At 36.5% G+C, this 15,425-nt stretch overlaps 1 protein-coding gene and 1 pseudogene across 2 annotated transcripts in view; both read right to left on the bottom strand.

Annotated features, from left to right (window-relative positions):
• The window catches only part of ZFYVE16 (zinc finger FYVE-type containing 16), a 51,939-nt gene continuing 36,514 nt past the window's right edge, over positions 1–15,425 (bottom strand). For both annotated transcript variants that reach the window (XM_010588245.3, XM_003408115.4), the window contains 8 exons: positions 14,942–15,024; positions 13,339–13,443; positions 12,831–12,978; positions 10,436–10,516; positions 4,976–5,138; positions 3,863–3,968; positions 3,347–3,514; positions 1–1,507 (listed from right to left, as the gene is read on the bottom strand). In XM_010588245.3, coding sequence (XP_010586547.2) covers positions 1,346–1,507; positions 3,347–3,514; positions 3,863–3,968; positions 4,976–5,138; positions 10,436–10,516; positions 12,831–12,978; positions 13,339–13,443; positions 14,942–15,024 — 1,016 coding nt within the window. In that variant the 3' untranslated portion in view covers positions 1–1,345. The remainder of the gene's footprint in view (positions 1,508–3,346; positions 3,515–3,862; positions 3,969–4,975; positions 5,139–10,435; positions 10,517–12,830; positions 12,979–13,338; positions 13,444–14,941; positions 15,025–15,425) is intronic.
• LOC100666727 (small ribosomal subunit protein uS5-like) lies at positions 5,315–10,416 on the bottom strand (annotated as a pseudogene).

Below are 15,425 nucleotides of genomic sequence, written 5' to 3'. Positions count from 1 at the left end.
AAATGGGGCTATTGTGTGTAATTTCTTTTTCTTGAGATATACAAGGAGTGTTTTTGATACAAAAACATATATATATACTCCACATAATAAAAAAAAAATCAAAATAATGATAGTTTTATATAACTTAAATGACAGGAGTAATCAAAATATGCCCTTTTTTTTTTTTTAACACACAGACTTTTGTTTTGCTGTTTGAAGTAAAAAGGAAAGCTCTGCAACAGCTTCTGAAATGTGATCTGGGTCAAAGGACCTCTGTAACTCAAGCACAAGTTTCATGTATCCTTCAAATACAGAGTTTAACTTATGTTAATATTCCATTATCAAAAATGACTGCCATATAAAGAATTTAAATACACAAAAGTAATTAGTTCATTAAAATTTATACTTAATACATTGGTATCCACGAAAATACGAAGAGTTGCCAAGAAAATTCTAAGGATTAAAGTGGAAGTAAAAAAAAGCTTGCTTCATTGCTTCATTTATTGCTACATTATGACTACCTCCGGGGTCATCTGGCCTGCTGTCTCTCTTACAAGTGTTAAACGCAGTGGTATACTTTGGAAGGAAAGGCGGGGAAATAATGCACTGTAATAGAAAAATATCACCTACTTATAAATTATTAAAGATTTATAAAACACATACTAAATCATATGTTCTCTCTATAAAAACAATATACTTAACTATAGAAGCACGAGGTCCTAAAGCACCCACAATTTATTTAAGTATACCCATTTAATCAAGAAAAAACATATATATATATATAATAATTCGAGAAGAAAAAAGGCAAAATTCTGGTTTTAATTCAAACAATCAGAGTTTATCTAATCATGGAGGTAGATCTCCACTCCAGTTACACAATTAAGTTATCTGCTTTATTCAAAGAATTATCATTTAAGTCTATGCTCTGAAAACTGGCCTGTGCCACTGCAATGCATTTCTAACAGAGTTTAGAAGCCAGCAATCTAACTGGCATATACACAGAACTGATATTCCCCCACAAGGTTACATCTGAAGATAGCTGTCATTAAAACCGTTATTGGCATAAAGAGGTATACCTAAGTGCAGACACTTTGGCTTAGCACTTAATGACACAGTAAATGTCACTATTTCTTAGGCAGAAGAAGTTCTTGCTTTTTTAGTACTTGTAACTCCCTTCAATTTTTGGAGTTTTAAATGTCATGCTTATGATTTAAAAAGACAATTCCTGCCTAAAAAGCAAAGCTTATGTGTTTCAAATATCAAACATATTTGCTTTTAGTGTAAATATTTAGTGCAAAGCACTTCAGTTTTAGTGCCAGAGTTCTAACAAATCACTTTGTAATATTTAATATGACACATCCTCCCACTAAAAAAGATTTTCTATAATGAAAAATACTAATTCTATTTCTAATGGTAAACTAGTAGAGTTGGAGGTTCCACCATGGATGACAGGGATCAAAGCACTATCGAGATCATTTAGATAATGCTGAGGAAGAAGACGACCTTCAGATCCTGCCTGAAATTCAACCTGAAAAAAAAAAAAAGAAAAATTCTTCATCGACCCTTGAAGATAAGCAATCTTGTTTAGCTCAGCAGATAAATAAAAAAAATTTTTAAATGTCATTCAGTTTAAGCGTTGTTAATGAAACACTTGATATTTTATGTATAAATGTTCTTCGTTCTCCTATATTTATTTTATCCATCTACCACATAACTATAATTTTCCTTCCCACAGATATCATAAAAAAAAAAAAAAAATGGCTACTAGTTCATACTTTAGGTTTCCTCTCTATGAACAAATCAACACGTTAAAGGGTCAAGGCTTTGAATAGTGACCAACGTGACTTAAATAAAAACCTCACAGTATTAAAAAAAATTCCACTTAAAAATATTTCAGATTTGTTGTATTTAATCTCGAGGCTGGTGTGAAAGCTACACTTTAATACATTTGACTAAAAAGGAAATATTCGCAGTGCTTATTCAAATAACAAATAATTGTCAGGTGCTTCCTTGGAAACGGGACTTTTAACAGTGAGGTGAAAACATAACGTCCCTTTCTAATAAGAACTAGGAGTATAAAACATCCAGGCTGAAGAAAAGCAAACCATCAGCACGTGAAACTTGCTCACATTTAAATTAACCATTCTAACAAAGAACCTGCGTTGTACATCTATTATACAGGATACTGAAAACAGGTACGAAATACACTTACCAGATATGAATTGAAAGTTAAGAAAACAAATGATTGTTACAAGTAAGATGATCATCATCACTTTTAAGAGAAATGTACATTAAAATAATACAGGGGATACCATTTTTCACCTATCAAATTGGCAAAGTTCAAATGTTTGTTTACATTGCTTTGATAAAGGGGAAAGAAAACTTAGCAAAAATGCTGGTGGAAATACATCATATTTGCATAGCCTATTTGTGAGCAATTTGGTAATATCTATTGAGTACATACTCAGACTCGCAACTACTTCTAGGAATATTTCTTGTGGATACACTCAAACTCACACAAACGCAAATATTGTGGACCACCTATACGTCAATCAACACATACTGGACATGCATGACAAACTAGTTAAATAAATTATCGTACATTTATACAACTGACTACTATGTAATGGTTAAAAAGAATACATACTAATAAAGCATATCTCTAAGATATGTGAAGTGAAAAAAGCAACTTAAAAAAATAACAGTGTCAAAGGAGGTTAAAGGCCTTATACAACTCGGTGGACACCACTTACGTTGTAGTCTGCAGTTCATTACTTCCTGGGGCCATCAAGTACATAGAATACCATATGAATGCAGTTCTCTAGGGGTGTTATGTATATACGTTCAGACTTTGTAGTTTTAAATCATGTGAATATAGAATCTAGTCAGATTAACACAAAAAAGAAAAAAAAAAAAAACAGGCAGGACTATTGTGGAGCAGAAGCTGGTAAACTATGCCCTGTGGGCCAAATCTGCCCTGGCACCTGTTTTTGTAAATAAGAGTTTCACTGGAACCACCCACACTCATGCTTTTACTACTGTTTACATACATGTGTACATACGTGTGGCTGTTTTGGCACTACAATGGCAGAAGTGAATAGCTGTGATAGGAATCACATAAACCAGAGCACCTAAAAAATTTACTGTCTGGTTCTTTACCAAAAAGTTTGCTAACCCCTGTTGTGGAGGTTAAAAAAGAGAATGTATGTGAAGTATGTAGCACATACCTGATACTCAACAAAATTTAATTCCCTTCTTTCATCTTAAAATAAAAGGTTAAAGAAAAAACTTTTGATTATTACCATCCCCTCTGATATCATTTTAATGTACATTTACTTGAAAAATACAACACAAAAACATGCCTCACCATATCAGTGTCAGTGGAAACTCTGAGTCCAATTTTATTCATCCCATTACTCTTTAGAGTTTTCAGATGAGGGCACAGTGCAGCACTACAAGCCATGGCAATTTCTTTTGCAAACTGATAACAAGTTGCTGAAACAGGTAAGTCCTGGTCCTTTAGAAAGTAGAACACCTGAAATGTATTTAATTAGGAAACAAGTCATGATTAAGATTAAAAATAACTAAAAGCATACAATTGCTGCTTTGGATTCAACTTTATTAATAAAATCCTGATGTCTGTACCATGAAATTCACTAGTTAAAAACATTCTGTATCTATTGCCAAATGTAAACTATAAATAAAAATTTAAAACCAAAGGTTATAGAATATGGAAATAGTTTAGCTATTTTTGCCTAGAGTCAATTTGTAGCAAAGAAAGCCTTGTTAATTCTGCACTTAAATATTCAGAGGTTGAGTAACGCAAAATTTCTAAATTAAAAAACAAAACAACATCAAAGGGAGAATCCCCTTTCTCAGTTACCTCAGTACACTTCACAATCTTTTCATCAGTTTCAAAATCTGTTTCCAGTTTTATTTTTTCACTTGGAAATCCTTGTAATGATATTCCATCCACTGAACTGACAACACTACAAAACAAAACATAATGCAATAGAATTATTAGTGCCACCAAAACCCACAGTCATCAAGTTGATTTCGACTCACAGCAACGCAGTATGATAGAGAACTGCCCCATAGGGTTTGCAAGGAGCAGCTGGTGGATTCAAACTGCTGACCTTTTGGTTGGCAGCTGAGCTCTTAACCACTGCACCACCAGGGATCCATTAGTGCCACAGTGCTTTCTATTAAATGAATTATTAGATTTAAACATACGGAATGAGGAGAAAACTTATAACAGCTATAAATTTAAAGCAACAAGAAGGTATCTCTATACGCAAAATGATTAAGTCTGTAGTTTACATCCATTTACCAAGATTTCTTGATTGTCTAGTCTATTTTCTCATGAAACTAATCCAGACCTGAGGTTTAGAACACTAAACAGTCTAACAGAAAAGCGGTCTACGAATTAAAAAAATTTTATTTTGGAATCCTTCAGCATTAGCCCTCCTTATCTTTCTTTGCTCTAGACCCCTAAGCCAATCTCAAAAAAAGAAAGTGGGTAACTGAAAAGAAGGAATGGCAGTGACATTCTGTAAGGACTCTCATGTATTTATTATTAAATTCTGATTTCTGTATTTACAGTGAATCAATATAATGCAGAATAATCATCCGAAGGGAATCCTTTACTTTACCTGCACAAAAATAAGTACATATGACAAAGAAAGTGTCTTGCTTTTTCCAGCCCTGGCATCAAGCCCACACCTCTACCTAACGGATCTTTTATCATTAGCCACCTCTCAAATTGACCACCCTTTAATAATTTACAGCACCCTGACCAAGAAAATGCACATTAGGCTGCTAAGATACATGTAGGAAAAGAAAATACTACATTCATTAATTGGCATACAACCATTTAAATTAATGGTAAAATTCTAAGTTCATTTATAAAACACTTAATTTTATTAACAGGATGTTATTATACTGTCCCCCAAATTTATTATATTTTAGTAATTAAACAACAACAACAAAATCTTACTCTTTGTTTCCTTTCTCTTCAGAATCTACCCAGCAGATATCCACATATTCTCTCAGGTCTACTGCATCGACTTTCCCACATGTAATTTTAAAGTCTTTTTGCTCTCGTAGAGCTAGCCGCAAGCCATCCATGGTCTCTGGAGTTATTTGTACCATAAGGCCATCTAGAAATGAGAGTTAGGTTTCACATTTCTTTTATCAAATATCAATCTGCATACCTAAGCTATAAAATTGATTATCAAAATATATTCTGTGAAAAATAAAGGTTTTAAATCATCTGTTAAGTCATCTTAATTGCTGTTTTGTACTGGGAAGTAAAAAAAAAAAACAGTTTTAAGGATTTTTTTTTTTTTAAACAGGCTTAATTCACTTTATTTTTCTTGTATAAAAATCACTATGAGGTGGCCACAGCTGGAGCTTAGGTTCTCTGCACGGAGACTCTGGTGTGAGTCTTTACCAGGTGGTCAGTAAATTCCTGGTAGGGAGACTTGGTGAACACAGTCTCCTTCTAGAGATCAGGGGTGAAATAGCTGTAGGTCTTGGAGATAGCATCAAAAGTGGCCTTAGCAAAGTTGCCCAGGGTGGCAGTGCAGCCCCTGGCTGAGGTGTAGCAGTCATCGATACCAGCCATCATCAACAGTTTCTTGGGCACAGGGGCTGAGACTATGCCAGTGCCCCTGGGTGCAGGGATGAGGTGCACCAGCACAGAACCACAGCAGCCAGTCACCTTGCAGGGAACAGTATGGGGCTTGCTGATCTTGTTTCCCCAGTAGCCTTGCCACACAGGGACAATGGAGAGCTTGGCCAGAATGATGGCCCCACGGATGGCGGTGGCCACTTCCTTAGAACACTTCACACCTAGGCCAACATGGCCGTTGTAGTCCCCAATGGCAACAAATGCCCTGAATCTGGTCCGCTGGCCAGCACGCGTCTGCTTCTGCACAGGCATAATTTTCAAAACCTCGTCCTTTAGGGCCACCCCCAAGAAGAAGTCAATGATCTCAGACTCCTTGATAGGCAGGGAGAAGCGACAGATCTCCTCCAGGGACTTGATCTTCATATCCTTGACCAGGTGGCCCAGCTTGGTAACTGGAAGCCATTCCTTATCTTCGGCTTTGCCTCCGCGAGCTCCGTGACCCCGGCCTCAGCCCCAGCCCCGGCCACGACCCCGGTCCCGCAGGCCACTGCCAATGCCTCCGTGGAAACCGCCACGGGTTTCCATCCCCAGGCCCCTGGGGCCTCCAGGCCCTCCCGCTGCACCGGCGTCATCTGCCATTTGGTGTTTTCTCGGAGAAAAAGCAAGGATTTTTTTTTTTTAAGGTTACACAAATAAGGGTGAGAAATTCTGCTCCTGGCTATGATGAAGTAACTGGTACCAGAATATCCCTTTCGTGACAACCAGCCATAAAACTGGGAGGCAGTTATTTTCAAGTACTAGACAATAGGTCATATAGTACTGTGGTCCCTAAAGGGGAACTCAAGAGGTGAGTCCACAATCACTTGGGCTCTCTATCTGGAGATAATTTCCTCACAGTACCCCTCTAAGTTTTATAATAGCTTATGTGTCGGAGAATCCCTTCTGAGCTCTTTGGTCTAGAGCTGGGGGTACATTAAATGGAACTAGATGAGGCCTACCAGAGAATAGCTGTTATGAGGTTGAGAACAGAACAGAGATACCAGAAGTCAAGCAATGCTGGTGGTCTGGACTGTCAAAGTAGAAAGACCTTTTTAACACTTTGATAACATACACCCTAATAAAACCAAAATGAACCCCTTATAAAATCTGCAGGCAAAACAGAGTTTGGAAATTAAGTCTTTAAAATATTCATACACATACCTAAGAAGCACAATAAACACCGAGAAGTAAAAATACAAAGGAAACTACATATAGGTATGTCACAATTAAACTGGTAAAAACCAAAGAGATGAAGAGGGTATCTTAAAAACATACCAAGAAAAAAAGCATGTGAAATATAGAACAAAAAAATCATGGCTTATTTTTCATTAGAGACAATGGAGAACAGGAGACACTTAAATGACATCTTTAAAATGCTATGAGACCAAAAAAAAAAAAAACCTTTTAAAGCAGAGTTCTGTATGTAGCAAGTCTCCTTCAGAAATGAGAATGAAACAATGACAGTTTCAAATAAATGAAAGCCACAAAACTTGTACAAAAAAAAATGCTAATGGATGTTCTTCAAGCTAAAGGAAAATGATACGGAAAAAACCTCAATCTACTGGTAGAAAATGAAATTATTTGAATAATTTCCTTAAAAGACAACTGACTGTTTAAAGCAAAAATTATAATGCTGCCAGCAGACCTAAAAGTCATGACAGCATAAAGGATGGAAGGCAGGTAAATAGGGTTATACTGTTGTAAAGTTATTACAGCTGTAGCATGAAGTTAAAGGTGTGAAGTAGAAACGGGAAGTGTGAGGTGGGAAAAGAGAAGTTACAAGGGTCAGGGTGAGGTGTGAAATGGTACAATATTGATCCTGAGTAGATTTGATAAATTAAGAACACATATCATTAGCCCTAGAGCAACATGTAAAAAAACTGCCCAGCAGCACTTACGAATTGCTGGGGAGAGGGCACTGTTGGCAAACAAATGTAGACGGTACACATTATTTGTGCAAAAATATGGTACACAGATACATAAAGTAATATAGCTAAAAAGAAAATATAAAAAAATAAAATTGAGTAAAACAATAAAACAATAGTTTAGTCTAAAATAAGATAAAAAAGGCATAGAGAGGAGAGAAAAAAGGGGCAGAAAGAATATTTGAAAATTGGCAGAAAACTTCCCAAATTTGATGAAAAACATTAATCTACATATCTAAGAAGCTCAGAAAACTGCTAGTAGGATAACAGTCAAAGAGATTCACCCTAGATACATCATAATCAAATTGCCAAAAACCAAAACAAGAATCATGAAACCAGCAGCAAAAAAGTAACTCATCATATACAAGGGGTACTAAATAAAATTAACAACTGACTTCTCATCAGAAACAAGATGACAGAAGATAGTAAAATGACATATTCAGATTGCTCATAGGAAAAGACTGTTGACCTGGATTTCTATATCCAGCAAAAGTATCCTTCAAACAATCAAGGGGAAATTAAGACAATCCCAGCCAGATAAACAAAAACAGAGAGAATTCATTGCTAGCAAACCTGCTCTACGAGAAATTCTAAAAAGATACTAGACAGTAACTCAAATCCATACGAAGAAATAAAGAACACCAGTAAGGTAATTCAAGCCAGGTTCAGAAGAGGATGTGGAATGAAGGATATCATTGCTAATGTCGGATGACTCTTAGCTGAAAACCTTGAAGCACTTACTGATGAAGGTCAAAGACCACATCCTTCCATATGGATTATATCTCAACATAAAGAAAGCAAAAATCCGCTCAAATGGACCAATAAGCAAATATCATGACAAATGGAGAAAATACGGATGTTGTCAAGAATTTCATTTTACTTGAATCCAGGATCAACGATCACTTAAGCAACAATCAAGAAATCAAACAACACATTGCACTGGGCACCTCTGCTGCAAAAGACCTCTTTAAAGTGTTAAAAAGCAAAGATGTTGGTTTGAGGACTAAGGTGCACCTGACACAAGCCATGGTATTTTCAATCACCTCATACGCACGCGAAAGCTGGACAATGGATAAGGAAGACCAAAGAAGAATTGATCCCTTTGAATTATGGTGTTGGCAAAGAATAATAGCGAACATACCATGGACTGTCAGAAGAATAAACAAATCCGTCTTGGAAGAAGTACTGCCAGAATGTTCCTTAGAAGCAAAGACCTAGACATGTTATCAGGAGGGACCAGTCAATGGAGAAGCACATCACGCTTGGTAAAGTAGGTCAGTGAAAAAGTGAAGAAGCTCAACGACATGGACTGACACAGTGGCTGCAACCATGGGCTGAAACATAGTAACCACTGTAAGGATAGTGTGGGACCAGGCGGTGTTTTTGTTCTCTTGTACATAAGGTTGCTATAAGTTGGAATCGACTTGATAGCACCTAAGAACAACAAGAAGTAAGGTAATTACATAGATAAATGTATAAGATAGTATAAGTGTATTTTTGTTTGTAATTCTTTTCTTTCTTATCACCTGATTTAAAAGACAACTGCATAAAGTAATAATTATAAGCCTGTGTTGATGGATACACAAGGCATAAAGATGTTATTTTATGATAACAATAATCAAATGTAGGGGGAAGGATTGAAGCTATGTAAGAGCAAAATTTTTGTATACTACTGAAATTAAATTAGAATTCATCTGAACTATATTGTTGTAAGATGCCAATTGTAATCTCCAGGGCACTCACTAAGAAAATATCTTTAAAAAAATGAAATGACAAGTGAATTCAAATGGTAAATTAGAAAATATTTATTTAACACAAAGGCAGTAAAGGAAGAATACTGTTGCCCTCAAACCAATTCTGATTCATGGCAAACCCATGTGTGCCACAGCAGAACTGTATCCCATAGGGCTTTCAACGGCTGATTTTTGGGGTAGTAGACCACCAGGTCTTTCTTCTGAGGCATCTCTGGGAAGACTCGAACCTCCAACCTTTGGTTAGCAACCAAGCACATTCACTATCTGCACTACCTAGGGACTCCCAGAGAGGACTAGAGGAACAAATTAGGACCATATTTTCAGACACCTAACAGATTGGTATAAATTAAGTAGTCTGATAATACCACATTTGAACAATACATAAATCAGGGGGAAATTTCATATGTTCTAGTGGTAGTTTAAATTGGCACAACCACTTAGAAAAACAATTTAGCAATATCTTCTGAAGTTGCACATTTACTTATCCATTAGCCCAGAAATTCTACCCCTGGATATATACCCTAGAGAAGCTTTGGGCATGTGCCCAATGTCACATACACATTTAAGAATGTTATTAGCATCAGTGTTTGTAAGAGCAAAAAGCAAGGAACAACCCAGATGCTCATGATCAGGAGATAGATAAATTGTCAGGCATTCACAAAATAAAACATTTAATAGCAATGACCAACTCGAAGGCAATTAACAACAACAAAAAGCACTGAAAATGAAGAAGCTATAGTTAGACACAACATAACAATCTCAGAAACACAATGTTGTGTGAAAATAGTAAGCTTCATATGACTACATGAAGAACGATACCACTTTTATAAATATCCCAAATAAGCAAAAAAAAACAAACATTTTTGGGGCATACGTATATACCAAGCAAAAAAAAATTAAGCAAGGAAATGATGAACACAATCTTCAGGACAATGGTTAATTCTTGGGGAGAGGAGAAAGGAGGCATAAATAGATAATTTCACTAAAGTTTGTGGTATTGTGTTTTATAACTTACGTATATTCTTTTGTAGGTAGCAAATACATTTTTAAAAGGTAATGGAAAAACAACTTTATATTAAAACAATCTTAAACGTGAAAATTCATACCTTCAACTATGCTGGACTTGGCAAGGAACCCTGAAGATGGTTTTAGAGCTCCATTGAATACCACAAAACTTGCACCTGTCACTGATTTAAAAAATGCAACAATTATTTACATTTTAACCTCCCATTTCATGTTACATTTGTTAAATGCATATTGTAGAGTATGACACATTTGAAGTATTCAATGAATGTCATGCCCACACTCCTTACATTAGAAAGCTAACCAAAAACCAAAGGTAAACCAAAAGCTAAGAAGTTTCCACAACACAACCAAACACGTCAGGGGTAGGGTCTGGGGACCATGGTTTCTGGGGACATCTAGGTCAACTGGCACAACAAAGTTTATTATGTTCTGCATCCCACTTTGGTGAGAGGTGTCTGGGGTCTTAAAAGCTTGAGAGTAGCCATCTAAGATGCATCAATTGGTCCCAACCCACCTAGAACAAAGAAGAATGAAGAACACCAAAGACACAAGGAAAGTATTAGCCCAAGAGACAAAAAGGACCACATAAATCAGAGACTCCATCAGTCTGAAACCGGAAGAACTAGATGTGCCTGGCTATCACCAGTGACTGCCCTGACAGAGAGTCCCTGATGAAGCAGGAGAGAAGTGGGGTGCAGAAATCAAATTCACATAAAAAGACCAGATTTAATGGTCTGAGACTATAGGAACCCCAGGAGACACAGCCCCCTGACTCTGTGGTAACCCAGAACTAAAACCATTCCAGAAGCCAACTCTTCAGACAAAGATTAGACTGGGCAATAAAACATAAAGTAATACTTGTGAAGAGTATGCTTCCTAGTTCAAGTAGAGACATGAGACTAAATGGGCAGCTCCTGTCCAGAGGTGAGATGAGAAGGCAGAAAGGGATAGGAGCTGGTTGAGTGGACAAAGGAAATCCAGGGTGGAAAGGGGGAGTGTGCTGTCACATTATAGAGATAGTAACTAGAGTCTAATAATAATATATGTATACATTTTTGTATGAGAAACTAACTTGAGCTGTAAACTTTCACCTAATGCACAATTAAAAAAAAAAAAACCCAAAGAAAACAAAATTAACATAAAACATTGCATAAACCAAAAAACCTAATCCATTGCTGTCGAGTCAATTCAGACTCATAGCGACCCTACAGAACAGGGTAGAAGTGCCCCACAGGGTTTCCGAGGAGCAGCTGGTGGATTTGAACTGCTGGTCTTTTGGTTAGCAGCCAAGCTCTTAACCACTGGGTAACTTAATGTTTGTATCTAATAATTGTACTATTCAGAATGTTTGAGCCTGTGTCAGTGATGGTATGAAAAATCCAATGTCTTCTACTGATGAGAATGTAAATCAGAACAATCTCTATGAATGATAACACGACAATATCTATTAAAATTACAAGTGGCACATATACTCTGATGTTTCCACTTCTAGGAATTTATCCTATAGATAGGTTCACAGGTATGCAGAATGCCAAAGTACCAAGTTACTCACTGTAGCATTTTTATAAATAACCAAGGATGGGTAACAAGTATGTCTACCAATAAACCAAACCAAACCCAGTGCCGTCGAGTCGATTTCAACTCATAGCGACCCTATAGAACAGAGTAGAACTGCCCCATAGAGTTTCCAAGGAATGCCCGGCAGATTCAAACTGCCAACGCTTTGGTTAGCAGACGTAGTACTTAACCACTACACCGCCAGGGTTTCCTGTCTACCAATAAGGGACAGTTAAATGATGTATACTTACAAAATGGAAAGTTATGTAGAATGAAAAGTTCTTTATATACTGTTGTCGTTGTGTGCTGTCAAGTTGATTCCAACTCACAGAGACCCTATATGACAAGAGCAGAACTGCCCCATAGGGTTTCCCCTAAGCTATAATCTTTATGGGAATAGACTGCCAGGTCTTTTCTCCCACAAAGCCACTGGTGGGTTCGAACTGCTGACCTTTTGGTTAGCAGCTAAGCCCTTAACTGCTGCACCTGCAGGGCTCCTTCCTAAACTTCATATACTAACATAGAATAAACTCCAAGGTATGTTAACGACAACAACAAAAAAAGCAAGGTACAGAAGAGATGTTATGACTTGTTTAAAAAAGTCAAAATAAGGAATTGTGTGTATGAGTTTGCATGAATATATAAACAAGCAAAAATGTCCCTACAAACTTATATAAGAAACTGGTAATACCCTATGAATGCACTAGGGCTGATGATATCAAAATGAATACAATCTTCCAAGTGCAATGTAACCCAAGAGAAAAACACAAATAGAATGGATTGTTTAACCTATTTGTGTAGCGGAAACTTTAAAGTATACTGCCTTATCACTACCAATTCAGCAAATTTTCCCCTTTGAAAGGAATGATATTAATTGAGATGGTTTTATGAGTTAGCATCAGGAACCATAGCTCTCACCTTTCCTAGGATGCCCAGTTGCACGGTTGGCTTGTGTTTGATAAACTCCATCATTCTGTACACAGACTAGATGAGAATCTGCTTCTGTACTAAAACTAGCTCCAATGCTAATGACATGCTCATTAGAAGAATTTATTACTTTCATTACCTGGGAGGAAAAACACTCATTTAGAAATGCTATTAACATTTTATGCCTTTATTGGTTACAATAATTCAAAGTCATATTCTTGATCAGCTTCATAATTATCAAATTTTGGTCTGGGCAACTCCCTGGAATGTGAAAGATATAAATGCTTTAAAATAAAACACTAAGAATAAAGATGAAAAAAACAGTAGCTAAACAAATTCCTTACTAGGAAACAAACTCTAAAATTTTAAAAATAATGTTTTTTTTGCCATTGCATATTAAATAGTCTGATTCAAAACAAACAAAAAATTATGACACAATTCTAAGGAAATCCAATGTTTAAAAACTGTCTTCAAAATTCAAAAAAGCAATTATACTTACTTCGCTATATTTTTTCCGAGGTATTTTTATGCAGCTTTTGCCCATTTCCATATGAATCAAGAGCTGATCTATATTATGCAAGGTATACTGGTAATTTCGAAGGTCCTACATAAAATAATCACATTTCCATAATCTTTAAACTACTATCCATGAACATCAACCCACTTAGTAAACCTTTTTTTAAGAGTATCCATCAGTTCAAGGCTTCTGATACATAAATATCAAAATACCATCCATGAAGCCAGTACCAGCTAAAGAAAACCAACCAATCCTTCCAGCTACTCCACATCAATTACAAAGACTATCATTCTCAGGAAGAATTCTATAGTATTTGGGGCTGAACTCCTCTTTATACTTACAGATCTTTCAAAATAGAAAAGGTCTTCAAACTGAACATGGATAAAGTAAAGTGAGTCCACTGAAATACTTCTCTATGTGTCTCAGTTATCTAGTGCTGCTATAACAGAAATACCATTAATGGGTAGCTCTAACAAATAGAAATTAATTTTCTCACAGTTTAGGAGGCTACAAGTCCAAATTCAGGGTGCCAGCTCTAGAAGAAGGCTTTTTTTCTCTGTTGGCTCTGAAGGAAGGTCGGGTTTGTTTGGGCTTCTGCTCCTGGGTGATCTTCACGTGTTTTGGCATCTCTGGTCCCCCAACTCTGCTCTGCTCACTTGTTTAACCTCTTTTATACCTCAAAGGAGACTGACTCAAGATACACCCTACACTAACCCTGTCTCCGTAACAAAGGCAACCCATTCCCAAATGGGATTATAACCATAGGCACAAAGTTTAAGATTTACAACACACATTTCTGGGGGACATAATTCAATCCATAATACTATGGTAACAGGTAAATACAAAATTACAGAAATCAGAGATGTAAGGAAACCTCAGATGTAATCTAATTAAACCCGTCCTATTACAAACGAAGAAACAAAGTCCGTAGTTCGCTCAAAATCACAAAACTGACTAACTTTATTAACACTTTTATTAAAATTTCAACAACTGTATAGCGGTCTCACATTATCTAAATATGTTAGAACTGCAGCAGAATCAACGAAAAGGCAATTAGAGTCACAAAAAATTAGAGTCAGGCACACATAAATCACTGTTGTGGGCTGCCATGGAGTCAGCCCTCAACTCATTTCTCCTTACACACAATGGGGTTGGACGGTTGTGATCCACAGGGTTTTCAATGGCTGATTTTCAGAAATGAACCACCAGCCTTTCCATCTTGGTCTAGAAGCTCTGCTGAACTGGTGCTCAGCATCATAGCAACATACAAGACTCCACTGACGTATAAATGGTGGCTACACACGAGATGCACTGGCCAGGAAAGAGCCCAGATCTCCCCCATGGAAGGTAAGAATTCTACCCCTGAACTACCACTGCCCTCTTGCACACAAATTAGGAGCTACTATATTCTGAAAAGCAATTTGTCAGAAACAGAGCACATTCATATTCAATGAATTAGGATTTATTATAGATGAACTTTCAATATGCCAAACATGCCAAATTAAAATTGAGAAATACAAATGTGTGAAATTTGCTAAATAAACTTAAGCAGTTACAAGAACAATAAAATATTTCAATTACTCACAACAAGTAAATTCATAATGGTGTGTCCTATTTCTCCAAAAAGAGGTTTTCGGCCTCTGATACTTGTTAGAGGAGCAGGATACGCTGTACATAAGAAAGTATAACTGGTAACTGACAACAATAATCAAAAAAGTACTTTTACTCCCGTTTTTCAAACAAGCAAACCAGGTAACTCAATATGAAATACGAATTCTTAACTGCATACACTGACCCGAACTCTGATATTATGGCTAAATACCACCCAATCAGTTCTTCAGGGAAATGAAAGATGACATTAACTTCTACTGCGCATCTACTAGATGCTACATTCAGTTGGGAGCTTTATATACATTACCTTATTTAAAACTCTCCAACAACCCAATGAGCTAAGAATGACTATACCTATTTTACAGATGAAAAAGTTGAAACAGAGAGATCAACCAACTTGCTCATCATGACTAAGTTAATCAGTGGTGAAACAGATTTGAAACTAGGCTTGCCTGATT

The sequence above is a fragment of the Loxodonta africana genome, chromosome 2 (assembly GCF_030014295.1).
Source record: "Loxodonta africana isolate mLoxAfr1 chromosome 2, mLoxAfr1.hap2, whole genome shotgun sequence".
Lineage (NCBI taxonomy): Eukaryota > Metazoa > Chordata > Mammalia > Proboscidea > Elephantidae > Loxodonta > Loxodonta africana.
Note: the sequence above shows the minus strand (reverse complement) of the source record. Positions and strands in the feature narration are given on the sequence as shown.